General features: G+C 43.0%; 2 protein-coding genes across 2 annotated transcripts; both read left to right on the top strand.

Annotated features, from left to right (window-relative positions):
* The first annotated feature begins 3,745 nt into the window (after nt 1–3,745).
* On the top strand, nt 3,746–4,492 carry LOC143888198 (uncharacterized). Its single transcript, XM_077392550.1, has one exon. The coding sequence runs from the start codon at nt 3,746–3,748 to the stop codon at nt 4,490–4,492; it is 747 nt and encodes a 248-aa protein (XP_077248665.1).
* Nucleotides 4,493–6,982: 2,490 nt separating this feature from the next.
* Nucleotides 6,983–7,980, top strand: LOC143888195 (uncharacterized). Its single transcript, XM_077392549.1, has 2 exons — nt 6,983–7,588; nt 7,753–7,980. The coding sequence occupies exons 1-2, from the start codon at nt 6,983–6,985 to the stop codon at nt 7,978–7,980; spliced, it is 834 nt and encodes a 277-aa protein (XP_077248664.1).
* The last annotated feature ends 7,905 nt before the right edge of the window (nt 7,981–15,885 follow it).

Raw genomic sequence — 15,885 nt, 5'->3', positions numbered from 1 at the left:
GCCGAGCTCGTTAAGCTCAAAAGCTCAGCTCGGGCTCGAACCAGGCTCGGGCTTAGCTCGGCTCGGTCAGGCTTGGCCTCGCGAGCCTTATCGAGCTCGGGTTATATTAAGTTCACACCCCTCATCTTCCTGGACAGCCCTGTCTAGTGTAATTTGACTACTCTTTTTACACTACGTGGGTGGTCCAAGTAACAAATGGGGTTCCAAAAAAGAAGTGACATATTTTGCCTCCCCCTTTCACTCCCTGGACAACCCTTTTAGTGTATATATTAATATATAATATATATATATTTAAATATATTAAATGCTTAACGAGCCTTAACGAGCCTAGCATGGCTTTTTTCGAGCCGAGCTCAAGCGAGCTTCCCGAGCCCGAGCCACAATTGACACCCTTAGACTTATCCAAGGATTTCTATGTTGGTAGAGAACAGCATCATGCAACACACACAGCTCTGATCCCATTTGAACATGTATTCCATTGCCAATACAAAAAAAATGTCATTTTGTGTACCTATTTATCACATCACATCACAATATGTATATGTCTTTCAGGGTATAATGCCAAATTTAAGTAAAATACCATTTTATTATATCTTTATTTTTAAATTATTATATTAATATAGTTTTATTTTGAAATATATAACCTATAAATTATCCACATATGCAGCCCATGTATCTTCACTTTACACTTTTATAGTAAGCTTTTGAAGGCCATTATAATTTCTAGAAAGATCTCAACCAATTTAGCCATTATTAAAACAAGGGAGTGAGAATATCATTTCCTCATCTTAATAGACATTTTTTGTCTAATTTATGTAAAAAAGTTTATCAATAGTAGAAAATAAGAATTTTGGAGCCATGAATTTTTTTTTCCGTGGAATATTAGCTTACCCAATGGTGAGTGAGTACCGAAGAGGCGGAGTACTAGGAGGAGTATAAGATCGTGGCTGTAACGAACTAGATTTGGGGCAAATTTTTTAAACATGATTTTTTTTTCCAAAAATCCCAACATCCGAATCGCTACCCCAAAAAGGGAAACAACAACAACAAAATTATATTCCATTAACAGAATGTCTATTACATAATTTATCTCAACCCCAAAAGAAATTCTATGAGTGCTCTCTCCCATCACATGTGCCACCTAGATTTGCTCATCAATGAAGGCTCCTTTACATTCCTCATCTACACCTTCCTCACCTACAAGGTCATGTGACTGGCTCAAGCAATAAGAGTGACAAAAATGGGCGCTACCAACTATCCCAAAATCAATTAGTGATGGGAAAGACACAACCATTATCTTTATTGAGTATCACCATTACGGTGTTGGGGGGAACACAGGCCTAGGACCACATGGCCAACCTCCGATTTGGGCCCAAGCCTAGACCACAAGACCAACCTCCGATTTAGGTCTAGTGCCAAAGCCACCAATCCACCCCTTCACCTAGCAATGACCCTAGGGAGATTCAAACTTGCGACCTCACTCTAATACCCTTGTAGGATCGTGGGGCTACCAACTATCCCAAAACCAATTGGTGATGGGAAAGGTGTAACCATTATCTTTATTGAGTAGCACCATCGTGCTGTTCGGGGGGGCACATAAGCCAAGGATCCATGCAGCCAAATTCCGATCTAGGTCCAAGCACCCAAGCACAAGCCTAGGATCCACGCGGCCAGACTCCGATCTGAGGGCATTATTGGCACACAAGCCTAGACCACACAGCCAACCTTCGATCTAGGTCTAGCGCCCAAGCCAACAATCCCCAACCCACAAGCAATGACCCTGGGGAGACTCGAACCCGTGGCCTTGCTCTGATAACACTTGTAGGATCGTGGTGCTACCAACTGTCCCATAACCAATGTTGAGCATAGGGAATTAGTTCGTTCAAGCATCTAAGTGTCGTGGAGAATTAGGGTTCTGAGTAGGGTCATTGTGCCGAGAGTCTTTAAGGAGCATTAAGCTTATTGAAAAAACATTATTATCATCATTGGGCTTGCCAACCCAGATTCTCATCAGCTGGGTGAGGGCAAAATGAGATGTCTACAACCGGAGATGTTAGTCTTAGAGATTTGCTGGAGAGGTCTTATAGAACTGACATGATCTTTGTTAAATGGAACAAATATAATTCTAGAGAACTTTCAACAATCACCAACAACAATTCTAGTCAGGAGTATCTAGAATAGTTGAGATCTTGTGATGTCAAACTAAACTGTTGCGAGGGGATGCCAGAGTTCGTGAATCGAATGGTGGTGATGAACTGAACTGAGTCAGTTCTCTAGGACAGAGCGATAAATTTGCTCTTGAGGGTTACACAATGATGGGGTATGGAAAGCCACATCCAACCAGCTGTCGACACGTGGCCCTCGAAGGGCCCACCAAGGAGTTGACACAGCCCCAAGGGCAACCTAGTAATTTGCCAAGAACAAGTAAAAACAAGCCCACACATGGGTGGACACCTGTCCCGGCGTAGGTAATCCAACCACCCCAGAGCTCTCACCATAAATAGCCTTCACTCATGCTAAGGTGGAGATAGAAAAATTCTTAAGCTATAACTACAAGCTCTGACTTTACTCTTCTGCTCATACTGACTTGAGTGTCGAAGGGCCCGTATGGAGCAACGACTCCAGGTTGCTCTTCTGACCTTGTGCGCTATTGTGCAGGACATTTTAAAGTCAAATTGGACCAGCCAAATCAGCTCTTTCGTCACTGTCGTATCTGTTACCAATTTTGGGCCTAACAGATTGGCGCCATCCGTGGGACCCTAAACTAAAAGCTGTTCAAATCCCCCTTTATAAAATGGCAGGACGGAGGAGTGCTCAGGTACCAACAGCCCGAGCCGAAGCGCCTCACAGGGTTCGGAGCGAACGAGTTGCCTCACAGGTAGTAGCTCCTTCTGCAATAGCAGAATAGAGCCAAGCTCATTCGGAACATTTGAACCCTGCTCCTACTCCAGAACAAATTCAGACTCTTTTTCAACAGATGACAACTCTCATCGATCAGTACAAGCACCTAGTCCAGCAAGCACCCCAGCGGCAGGACCCAGAGGCCTCTCGACCACCGCAGGAAATGTTGAGCCCCCTCTGGGGAAGAACCTATACCTCCCCGTCGTGACTATTCCCACCCCTCAAGGCAAGCGCATCACTCCCGAACAAGACACGCACAAACGGAGCCTCACCACCGTCACCGGTATCGATCTCGCTCCGTACAAAGGCACCGAGCCACGGAGGATCGTGCGCAACAAGATAAATCCCATTGTCATTGGAGGAGCTCGGAAAGTCATTCCGGGTCAGCCGCTGGCCCTTCTGTGGGAAGGGACAAATCGGCGGGGTAGGCAGACAAGAGATCCGACCCAATGCTGAGAAGGATCGAGGAAATAGACCACCGGATAGAAGAGCTGGTGAAAGATCATGGCCGGCCTACCTCAAAGGCGTTCTCAAGCAGACCGCCATTTACCGATAATGTATTGGGCGCACCAACGCCCAAAGGGTTCAAGATGCCATCAGTCCCGCAATATGACGGAACCACTGATCCTGTGGACTATCTGGAGACGTTCAGAACCATGATGCTCCTCCAGGAACCTCTGACGGGTTCATCTATAGAGCTTTCCCGACCACCCTGACGGGTGCTGCACGAGATTGGTACTCGTGAATTAAGCCGAACTCCATCAGTAGCTTTGAAGACTTTGGAGATGACATTGTCCGACATTTCATGAGCAGTCGAAGACCAAGAAAAACAGCGGCGTCGCTAATGGCTTTAAGACAGGAGGAAAGCAAACCTCTGAAGGCGTTCGTAAGCCGTTTCCATAGAGATGCCCTTCAAGTGCCGAACTTAGATCCCTCTGCAACCACAAATGCCCTCCTTGCCGGTGCTAAGTCTAACGATTTCCGGCGATCGGTAGCCCGCCGAAACCCACAATCACTGGCGGATCGGATGGTGGGGGCTGAAGAGTTCATATCCGTAGAGGAAACTCTGGCAGCCCTGGACTCGAACCGGAGGAGAACCCCCAAGGAAGAAAAGAACCACACCAAGCAGCGCAGGGACGATAAAGCTCCGCGAAGAGAAAGGAGCCCCCAGAGGAAGGAAGAAAGTTACACCCCCCTCAACACCTCTAGAAGGCGCATTCTGACTGTCATAAAGGAAGAAGACTTCTTAAAATGGCCGGCCAGAATGCTCTCGAAGGGGAATAAAAGAGACAAGTCAAAATACTGCAGTTTCCACGAAGACCACGGGCACGACACCGATGAGTGTAGGCACCTTAAAGAAGAAATCGAGCTGCGGATTAACCGAAGATACCTTAGGAAGTATGTTAAAGAGGATGACCGCAGAAGGGAGCGCATGGAGAGAAGCCCTCGACGATCCCCGCCGCCCCCGGCGTGGCATAAGTCTCCTCCCCCGGCGAGCCCGCGTCCTGAAATCCACCGATCCCTGCCCAATGGGGTTATAAACACCATTATGGGAGGGCCCGTAGCTGGGGGAACTTCGTCATCAGCTTGAAAAGCTTACGCCCGTAGAGTCAATGCCGTCCACACTTGTGATAAGAAGATGAAAATAGAGAACGAGATCTCTTTCTCAGACGCGGACCTCGACAACTTGATACTCCCTTACGACGACGCCCTGGTCATCACTATGCTCATTGCAAACTAGGAGCTGAAAAAAATCTTGGTCGACAATGGAAGCTCCGCGGACATTCTCTATTATCACGCCTTTAAACAGATGATGATAGGAGATGGTCGGCTAAGGTCGACAAATTCAGATCTGTTCGGCTTCTCGGGAGAGGTAGTCAAAGTCGAATGACAAATCGAGCTCCCCGTTCTTGTCGGCGAGCCTCCTTGTCAGGCGTTTGCTATGGTTAACTTCCTAGTAGTGAGGGCCGGTTTGGCCTATAACGTTATCTTAGGTAGACCTAGACAGAACCTCATCAGCGCCGTCGCATCTGCATACCACCAAAAAATGAAATTCATCACCCCTAACGGTCTGGGCGAGGTCATGAGAGACCAGCCGCAATCAAGAGAGTGCTATGCCATGGCGCTCAAAGGCAAAAATGCATCAGAAACACTACCGATTGAGCTGCTCGATCTGAGAGACGAAGCTCAAATCATCGTAAATGAACCAGCTGAGGACCTCCTCTCAATTCCGTTACACCAAGATGACAGTAGGAAAGCAGTTCAAATCAGCTCTTCCTTAGGCGAAGACGCCCAGCAGGAGCTCACCCAGTTTCTGAGAGATAACGCAGATGTCTTTGCGTGGGTCCCTGTGGACATGCCTGGCATAAATTCTGAAATCAGCACTCATAAACTCGGTGTCAATTCCACTTGCAAGCCTGTAAAGCAGAAAAGAAGACATTTTGCCCCGAAGAGGAGACAAGCCATCAAAGAGGAAGTGGAGAGGCTCTTGAGGGCTGACTTCATTCAGGAAATCCAGTATTCTGACGGGCTCGCAAACGTTGTCATGGTAAAGAAAGCCAACAGCAAATGGAGAACTTACATCGACTTCACCGATTTGAACAAGGCCTGCCCAAAAGACAGTTACCGGCTTCCAAAAATTGATCAATTGATCGATGCGACCGCAGGTCATGAGCTACTGAGCTTTATGGACGCCTTTTTCGGGTACAATCAGATCAGAATGCCCGAATCGGACATACCGAAAACATCCTTCGTTACAGATCAGGGGACATAATGTTATCGCGTCATGCCATTCGGTCTAAAAAATGTCGAAGCAACATACCAGAGACTCGTAAACAAACTCTTCAGGAACCAGATCGGAAGGAATATGGAGGTTTACGTTGACGACATGCTAGTCAAAAGCAAAAAGGTGTCGGATCACATATCCGACCTGAAGGAGACGTTCCAAGTTTTGAGAGAACACAATATGAACCTCAACCCAACCAAGTGCACGTTCAGAGTTGCCGCTGGGAAGTTCTTGGGCTTCATGGTAAGCCAAAGGGGAATCGAGGCAAACGCTGAGAAAATCAAGGTGCTGGTTGGACTGAGCCCGCCGACCACAATAAGGGAAGTTCAGCAGCTTACTAGAATGGTGACCGCGCTAGGACGCTTTGTTTCAAAATCCGCGGAAAGATGCCTCCCATTCTTTAATGCCATCAAGGGGATCAAAACAGCCCCCTGGACACTGGAATGCCAAGTCACGTGTGAAGAGCTGAAGCAGTACCTAGCTTCCCCACCGCTGTTGACAGAGCCCGAGCCGAGAGAAGAGTTAGTGTTGTATCTATCTGTGAGCCCGTTGGCGCTAGCAGCAGTGTTGATCCGAGAGGAGCATAACCAACAGAAACCAATCTACTACGTCAACAAGGTCCTACATGATGTCGAGACCAGATACCAACGGGTGGAAAAATTGGCGTATGCCCTTATCATGGCGGCCAGAAAACTAAGGCCGTATTTTCAAGCGCACACAATAAAGGTCCTGACGGATCAGCCACTCCGACAAATCCTTCACAAACCGGACACATCGGGGCGACTTGTAAAGTGGGCCATGGAACTCAGCGAGTTCGACATCCGATACCTTCCGAGGCCGGCAATAAAAGCCCAAGTACTTGCAGACTTTGTCACGGAGTGCACCATGCCCATGCAGAATGCTATGCCAGGAACAGAGACAATCGAACCTCCGTGTGGAGAATTAACTACACTTGGGAGGCAAGTCCGGACCGAGGACGCTCATCCCGTGGACTTGGAAACAGCGATTGCACCCAAAAAGCAGAATCCATCACATGAACAACCGCTCTGGGGATTGTATGTGGACGGGTCTTCAAACAAGCTAGGCAGTGGCGTTGGCCTGATTCTCACCGGACTCATCGTAGATTACGAGGTAAGGTTCGGATTCCGTGCATCTAACAACGAGGCGGAGTACGAAGCTCTTATTGCCGGAATGAACTTAGCAGTACAGACTCATGCCCAGAGGCTCAAGGCTTAGTGCGATTCTCAGCTGGTCGTTAACCAAGTTCAGGGAACGTACGAAGCCCGCGATGAGCGAATGATCAAGTACCTAGCAAAGGTCCTCCAGCTGGTGGACAAGTGTAAAAGCTTTGAGGTCGTCAGGATCCCCAGAACAAAAAATACAAAAGCAGATGTACTTTCCAAACTAGCAGCCTCAGGCTACACCGCTCTCGGAAATATATGCATGGAATTCCTGAAGAAGTCCAGCATTGAATGCGAGGTTGTCGAAGTAATGCAGGTCGATAATGAGCCATGTTGGATGGACGAAATCATCGACTACCTGCGTGAAGGGAAGCTTTCTGGAGATAAGAAAGAAGCGTGTAAAGTAGTGCAGAAAGCTGTGAGGTTCTCCCATGACGGTGAGAACCTGTACAAAAGGTCATACACCCTCTCCTACTTGAAATGCCTCCGGCCGAGCGACGCATCGTATTCTTTACAAGAAACACACGAGGGAATCTGCGGAGAACACTTGGGGAGCAAGGCCCTGTCCATCAAGGTGCTTTTGCGAGGCCTATATTGGCCGACCTTAAGGCAAGACGCACTGGACCTTGTCAAAAAATGCGAGAGGTGTAAGAAGTTCTCTCCCACCATTCATCAACCGGCTGTGCCAATGGCCGCGATCGTCAGTCCGCTCCCTTTTGCAGTATGGGGGATGGACATCCTAGGACCATTCCCACCATCCTCCGGAGGACGCGAATTCATCGTAGTCTCTATAGACTACTTCACCAAGTGGGCGGAGGCTGAACCTCTGGCCAAGATCACGGAGCAGAATATACAGACCTTCTTCTGAAAGTCTGTGGTTTGCAGATTCGGGATACCTCGCACCTGATAACAGACATTGGCAAGCAGTTTGAAAGCCACAGCTTCAGAAAGTTTTGTTCGGATCTGAAAATCGAACAGAGGTTCACGTATGTAGCGCACCCCCAAACGAATGGGCAGACAGAAGTCACAAACATGATTATCCTCCAAGGGATCAAGAAGAGGTTGGATGATGTGGGACCCGATCCGAGAGAGGCAGGGGACGAGCCCCCATAAAGGTCTCTCTAGATCATCCACGTGAATGGAGAGCTCTACCAAGGAACTCTCGAAAGAATGCCCCTCACAGCATGAGTAGCGATGTAAAGTGAGATACCTCTCGATTCGGGGACTAGCCCGGATTCGAGACATACCTTAAATAAAGAAGAGTCGCCATCCATGGAAGTGGGCCCTGGACCCCATACTATGCTCTGTTGCAATGGATAACCAGAGATATAAAAGAAGGTTCGTGCCTGGTTACGAATTTGGAAGGTCCGAAGAGCACCTCATCCGCCCAAGTGCAAACACCTGGTCTCTTATGCCATTTACTTATTGATTTTGAAGAGTTCTAGGCAAAAGTCATGTAAAATGAGAACATATATCTCCGAGAAGACGTCTATCTAATCATGCATGTCTCGGAGATGAAAATAATAAGCACAAACAAAAGAAATAAAATAAGTGTCACATAAAAGTAGCTAGGTTATGAGTGTCATGCCTGATTGGTGTCTAAGTTCTGATGGGCAAACACATGAATCCTACAGCTAAAGGTATAAGGTCTGTATATGAAAGTAAGAAAACATGTCAAAACACACAGCACGACTTGACTCGGACCAAGATGGCCATCCATCCTGGCTGCTCTACGTATCCCGGCCTCAGGAAGAATCAGAGTCGACGTAGTTCGGTGACCTATTCTAAACTACGATGCCTAACCATCTAGAACCGCTATCCTAAACTCGATCCACTAGACTCGACTGATTTTTAAAGCTTTTTGTATGATTGTTTAAGTTCAGGTGAATTGTAATTTTTAGGACTCTCTATATGCCCTAACTAATGCAAGTTGATTAGCCTTAAGCTAATGCAGGTGGGCCCTACATCCTATCTGTAACTAGGCTGTACATTCTAATGAAAATCATGGGATGACTAAATGCTTCATAATCTAGCCATCGGTTTGACTAAATGTCTAACCGTTCATGATTCGAGGCCTCCTAACTCTAGGGACTCTCACACGACAAGACACACCATACCAACACAATCAGGACAGACTCCTAACTCTAAAACACCCCAAACATCTAGGACAGACTCCTAACTCTAGGGGAAGATCTTTTTGAAAGGGTTTTGAAGAATTTTTATATTTTTGGAAGGTTTGAAATGTTTATTTTTAAAGGTTTGGCTGGACTTGGGATGTGGATCCCAAGCTGCACTACGTATCTCGTGGAAGAGGATCAAGCCAATGTAGTTCGGAAACAAACTCTCCTAACTACTCCTAATGACTGAAGACTTTTGAGATTTTTTTGGATTTGATATGTTTTTGACTCAAGAGGACAGCATCCTATCATCATAAGGGTAAGACAGACTCCTGATATCCCGCAAAGGTTGGACAGAATCCTATGCTTTGCGGGGGAATTTGACAGAATCACGACTCTGCAAGGGTTGGACATCATCCTATACCTTGCAAGAGTGGATAAGATCACATGACTTGATGAGAGGTTGGACAAAATCCTAACCCCTATGATGATAGGACACTCCTAAACTGAAGGACTAACTCATATGCTAAAGACTGACTCTCTGACGGATTCTCTAGCTAAAGACTGACTCATATACGAAAAGACTGACTCCTAGACTAGTAACTCTAAGAGAGGGGTGCTAATGAGACTGGGCTAGTCTCCTAGAAGAAAAGGATAACTGGGACAAATGAGACAAAGCCTGTCTCTTATGGGCGCAACTTTGTACCGAGACATAGCTCGCCTCTTAAAAGGGTATGACTTCTCTGCATGAGACATAGCCTGTCTCCCTGAGGATAAGCTTTTTTACGAGACAAAGTATGTCTCTCTAAAAGAGTGTGACTTTGTTTACACGAGACATAGCTTGTCTCCCTAAATTGGGGCTCTAGATGACAATGTTTAAGGATATCCAAAAGACTGGGCAAGTCTTAAAAATAAACGAGGGGAGGGCTACTTGGACTAAGAGAGTCCCCTATGGATGGGCTTGGACTAACGTCTTCATCGCTCTTGCAACGACCTATTGTAGGATATGATACAGGTGATCAAGGTAAGGTGCCGTGAATGAAGATTTTAGAGGGTGAAAAGTCAGCACTTAAGAAATATGATTTGAACCAACACATAATTTTTCCTTAGTAATCAATGGATCCCAAAGTTAACTCACAACCATTTCTACTCAACAACCATCCAGAAATACTCAACAGAACTTTATAAACAGAGCATAACCCTCTTTTAAGGTGCTTAACCAAAATAAGATCACATGAATTCAAGTTCTATGGAAAATTACAGCACCACAGAACTCTGCATAAAAGGCATTATATATAGGATTCAAACAATCATCATGCAACAATACATCCATCTAGATGATATCAAATTTTAATCGACTTTCTGAAATAGAATGAGCATCCATATCAGGGCTAACCAGAGAAATTCATACAGTCCCCTAAGGAAAATCATGATAGCCAATTTGAAAGAAAAGACAAGCTAGTCTCACCACTATTGGAATATGGTGATGAGCAATCACATCACACAGGGTTGACTGACCTCACATAATTACCAAAGCTTAATAATAGTCACAACAATGACTCCAACCTCTAACTAATTACCCAAATTTGCTTCACATGATCCATATCAAAACTCTATTTGGATACAAAGAAAAATAGATCTGATGTACTCAACATTACAAGGTTATGATAATAGCGCCTCCTGCATGGGTCATTCTACATGGGTAAGGAACATGAAGCAAATTCTCAGGTTCTCAAGTTTTCAAAGAATGTGACTTTGAAGCAAATGAATTGAACAGGATTTAAGATATGATTTTGCTTTGAATCCCTCACTAATACTCAAAAGGGATACCAGCTAAGACCCAAACATATTCACACAACATTCTTATATCCTTCAACCAAAAGAACTTAAATGTGCTTGTAAAGGACATACCGAACAACTTCTCTTAAAGGAGAGAGAGAGAGAGAGAGAGAGAGAGAGAGAGAGAGAAAACATTCATTAGGTGACATAGTACAGGTCCAAACCCTTCTAGAATAATTTTCACAAATGGCACTAAACCAATGACAAAATGACCACCATGCATATGACATAACCCAATCAGTGATGAGCACTGCTTATCCTTTTTTCAAGTATTCACAAAACAACAAATGATAAATCATGAATAGGGAGGACTTCAGGAGTTAATGTTTTTGCAAGTTAGAATATCAATGTAGCCCTCGCCCTGTTATAGACTCATTCAAGTTCATATCAACAGAACACTATAAGGTTATGCTACCAACTGAAATATAAATTCAGAACAACCTTCAAGAAATATAACCACCCCAAGGTCAAAATGACCTGAGACCAAATTTTCTCTATGCACAGACATATACAGAAACACATTTATCATTCTTCTCACAAAATTAGTGATGTGAAACACTAAATTCAACAAGAGCATTATCAATGAGACCTACAAGATCTCGGATCACTACCTCTCTTTTTTTTAGAATTACCGATACAAGCATGGAGATCTAAAGCAGGATTTTTCTACTCTAACTATTTTTATCCTTTAGAATAAGATTAACCCTATCTGATTGAAATTAGTAAAGTCTGAACACGCTTATGGATTTGATTTTGAACTGCTATCATACTTAAGAACATTAACAAAGTAATTAAGCTTAATTCGTAAAACATCACAAGATCTATTCGAATAAATTTGTAATAAATGAACAATTAAGAAAATCACATAGATATGATAATCTTCTATCTATAGCATATCATTGAAATATCTTAAATAACTACCACACATAGAATAGAGGAAGGAAATACTCTTAGAGAAAATGAGCATGAGCAATATAGAAATTGTACCTTGAGATTCTCCTTTTCTTCACAGATTCTTCTAATTAGAACCTTATTCCCCTAATAATGAGCTGAAACTTCCTTTCTTTTTCCGTTCTCGATCTCCCTGTGCGATTCTTATTTAGTCGCTTCCTTCTCAGTTCCGTAAATGACCGGAATTCATGAAATTGAGGTCAGATATGACTAAAAATATGTTAGATCTGTGACAAATGGTTGAGCCAGAGAAGGTAATATGATTCGGATGAATTTAATGGAGGGGATGAAAGCAATCGAAGGTGGGGAATGAAGCTAATAGTGGTGGAGGAGTGATTGGATTCAGGCCATATTCTCGCCGGAATTAAATTGCAAACGATCAAATACAAGTGATAGAGATGAGGAAAATAGGTAACTGGTGGTAAAAAAAATTGGATCTAATTGGAGGTGATAGATCAGAATCAATGAAGATTATGGTTGTAAATGGAAATGATAAAGATGGAGCTCGAGCTCCCCTTCTTTTGTCGGATTTCATGGTGGACAGCCGGATTCCGGCGAGTCTTGCCGGAGAAGACAATGCTAGGGTTTGAATTTAAGGTTGAACATATAGATCTAGGGTTCTAAGATGTGAATTTATGATTTTGATGAAGGTAGGATTGAATAGGATGTGCTAATCTCCTGAACGGCCGGAGCCTTGTCGGATTCTGACCGGATTTTGCCGGAGAAAGAGATAAACTTCAAAGAAAATAAGCTTGCAAGAACAGATCTAGCAAATAGGGACCAAAGGAGGAGAGAATCCACAAAGGCAATGGAGATGGCTGGCCGGATTTGATGGTGGACGGCCAGATTCCGACAAGTCTTGCCGGAGGAGAAGATGATCTTATTAGAAAATTAGAGAGCTAGGGTTTCAGTTGGAAAAATTGGGGAAAATGAGAAATCTCTCTGCTAGGGTTTGTGATTCGGAGAAAAATGAGAGAGCCTCCCAAATGAGAGGATGATGCTCTATTTATTGGCAGAGATGGTGGCTTGGTGGGGAAAATAGGGGTAAAAGTTGGGGTAAAAATGGAAGAAGGAAGTGGTGGCTGGTGGCAAGGGTGGAGATGGGGTTGGTGCTCGGGTCCCCTTTCTTCTCTTCTCTGCTTTCTTCCTTCCAATCCCAAAATAAACCTCTCCTCCCCACAGACCCTAATCGAGGTCCTCATTATAGAAGGAAATTCCATATTTGGCCCTCCTCCCTTCCCAGGACAGCCCCATCAAGTATCTGATAACTACGCTTTCATATTAGCAGGGAGTGGTCCGGATAGAAAAAGGGGTAATATTTGGGTTCTTCTTTTTCTTTTTTGCTACACATGGGGTTGGTACCGACACTCCTATGTTGGATATTCCACCCCCTACTGCTTGAAGTTAAGGGAAATGATATTGACACCACTTCAATTTGATATTTGTACACACCCCGGCTTGTCTCTTCTTCATTTTTAACTCTTCTTGTACACAAATATGGTTGATATCTGTACACCCATACCTTGATTGTTGCCCCAATCAGTTCATTTTTTTCTCTTCAATTGGCCTATGGGCTAATGTTGGCACTCATTTACTCCGATAATATATTCCTCTTTGCATAGCCTTGATGACAACACAAACTTGACTTGTCTTTTCCTTTGATTTTTGTCCATTCCAAACTAAGATTTACACGTATTACCCTTACGACAAATGACAATTTTCAAGAGATTAGGTGTAACGCCCCGAATTTTTTTTGAAATACCAACTCGGTGGGTAGAAGAATATTACATCATCTTTTTCAAAAACTTTCATTATTCCCAAGATCTCAAATACAACAACTACGTTTAGAGGGTTTATAGAATTTAGGTCTAACTTATTACATCTTAATTCAAGACATAGTTGATACATATTTAAAATATATTTGTCCTTTAGAACAGTTCTGCATTCAACTCTAGCATTCCTCATCTTTCATCTATACTTCACATGGGGGTTGGAACAATAAAACAAGAAAAAAAAAGGGGTGAGCTCAAATAGCCCAGTAGGGTATAAACAACAAGTGATGTAGAATTGTCAAGCTCATAAGAACATGATATTTTTGCAGATAGGACATCTCACATTATAAACATGGAAAGCAAGAATAAACACAACATACTTTCCAAACATATAGAGAAAACTTACAGAACTTGATATCAAGAATTATATATATATAATTATATATATAGACTTCATTAAGCATAGATGCTTTCATTCATAGCCATATCTCGGCCCATTCATAACCATACCTTGGCTCATAATCCTCTAGATTTACACTCTCTAGAGTCTTCTTTACCCACGTGCACATGGAGGACTATAACGCGTCCACCCGTCATCATATCATAACTCAGTCCATATTCAGAATTAGGGTATCACAAGATAAACTCTAAACATAAACATATCTCACGGAAACAAGTTTCGAGGATACAAAATAGAATTACAGCTTTATCAGTAAAATCATTTATCTGAAAGGAATGGGGTCTGAAAGAAAGGATCCCCCTTGGATTCTCATCACTTGTGGATCTTAGAAGGATAGAAACTCTTATAGCAATTGCGTATAAAGAGAATCAAAGAATATGAAATATTCACATCCAGTATATCAAAAGAGAATCAATGGAAGAAAACCCTTACATATAGCAAAAGAGAATCAATGGAAGAAAACCCTTATATATAGCAAAAGAGAATCAATGGAAGAAAATCCTTACATATAGCAAAAGAGAATCAATGGAAGAAAATCCTTACATATAGCAAAAGAGAATCAATGGAAGAAAATCCCTACATATAGCAAAAGAGAATCAATGGAAGAAAACCCTTACATATAGCAAAAGAGAATCAATGGAAGAAAACCCTTACATATAGTTTTCCGGTCACAGGTTTGTTTGAGCTTACACCTTTGAGTGGATAACCTGTAAATATATTCTAATTTTATCAAATTCATGTTTTAAGGCAGTGTCCTTTCCCTGTGTTCACTGTTCTTTCTAGTAAATTTTTAAGATCATGGGGCCTAGCATGCACTATTCATATGACCCCACATGTTACTATTCATGTGGACCCCACAGGTTACTATGCTCAGCAGTTCATCATTCTTTGATTTAGTTTATTTCTTGGCTACTATGCTCAGCAGTTCGCCTTTCTTTGATTAAAGTTTACTTTACGGTTACTATGCTAGCATTTCACCGTTCAAATAAGATGGGCTACTATGCTCAGCAGTTCGCCTTTCTTTGATTAAAGTTTACTTTACGGTTACTATGCTAGCATTTCACCGTTCAAATAAGATGGTAAAACTTGCATAATCTATAACGAGTTATCGCCTCTTATGCATGCTTTATCCTAATATTTACATAGGTGGTAGAACCAACCATATTACCCATAATAAATACTTTAACTATCTATATGAAAGACTTACCTTGGTAGTGATGAAGTGGATTTCCTTTTCCTTCTCCTCTCTCTTTTTCCTTCTCTCTTACTCTCTCGTTCTCTTTTCTCTCTCTTTTTTTTTCTTCTTCTCTTCCTCTATTTATAGGTATTTTTTTCAACTACAGTCTTAAATTCACAACTACTCTCTTAAATGCTTTTATAAAAATATAGGAATAGTAAAGGTATAAATAAATGAATAGTAAAGGCTGCTTGAATAGTAACAGGATGATTAATATTATTTAATTATTATTTTCGTCGGTGAAGCGCAACTACTCATTAATGATAGTGGTTGTGGAGTGACCCGCTTAACCAATGAGTTAATGAAAGTGGTTGCGGTGTGTCCTTCTGGTAGTGGTTCCCACTAGTGATGGGTCCCGCTGGCATTGGGTCCCGCTATTTGTGGGTCCTGCTTGTTGTGGATCCCACTGGTGGTAGGACCTGCTTGTGTGGGGCCCGCTGATGTGGGACCCACTGTTGGTGGGACCCGCTTGTGAATAGTACTCGGTGGGTCCTACTGTGAATAATAATTTTGAATAGTTTATCTCAATAGTGAACTTGCATAGTATTTCTGCATAGTAATCTTACATAGTGACTATTGTGAATAGTAATTATGAATAGTGACTATTGGTAATTTTTAATATGTGTAAGTATCTACTCATCT

Source organism: Tasmannia lanceolata, unplaced genomic scaffold (assembly GCF_043159265.1).
Source record: "Tasmannia lanceolata isolate RefF3 unplaced genomic scaffold, GAP_Taslan_0.1 ptg000012l, whole genome shotgun sequence".
Taxonomy (NCBI): Eukaryota; Viridiplantae; Streptophyta; class Magnoliopsida; order Canellales; family Winteraceae; genus Tasmannia; species Tasmannia lanceolata.
The sequence above is the reverse complement of the archived record's forward strand: the minus strand, read 5'-3'. Positions and strand labels throughout refer to the sequence as shown.

Excerpts from the sequence above, each read along its gene's own strand:
- LOC143888198 (XM_077392550.1), top strand. The coding sequence starts at position 3,746 with ATGGCTTTAAGACAGGAGGAAAGCAAACCTCTGAAGGCGTTCGTAAGC.
- LOC143888195 (XM_077392549.1), top strand. The coding sequence starts at position 6,983 with ATGATCAAGTACCTAGCAAAGGTCCTCCAGCTGGTGGACAAGTGTAAA. Across the intron at positions 7,589-7,752 it reads TCAGTCCGCTCCCTTTTGCA|ATTCGGGATACCTCGCACCT; the intron begins GTATGGGGGATG and ends TGTGGTTTGCAG.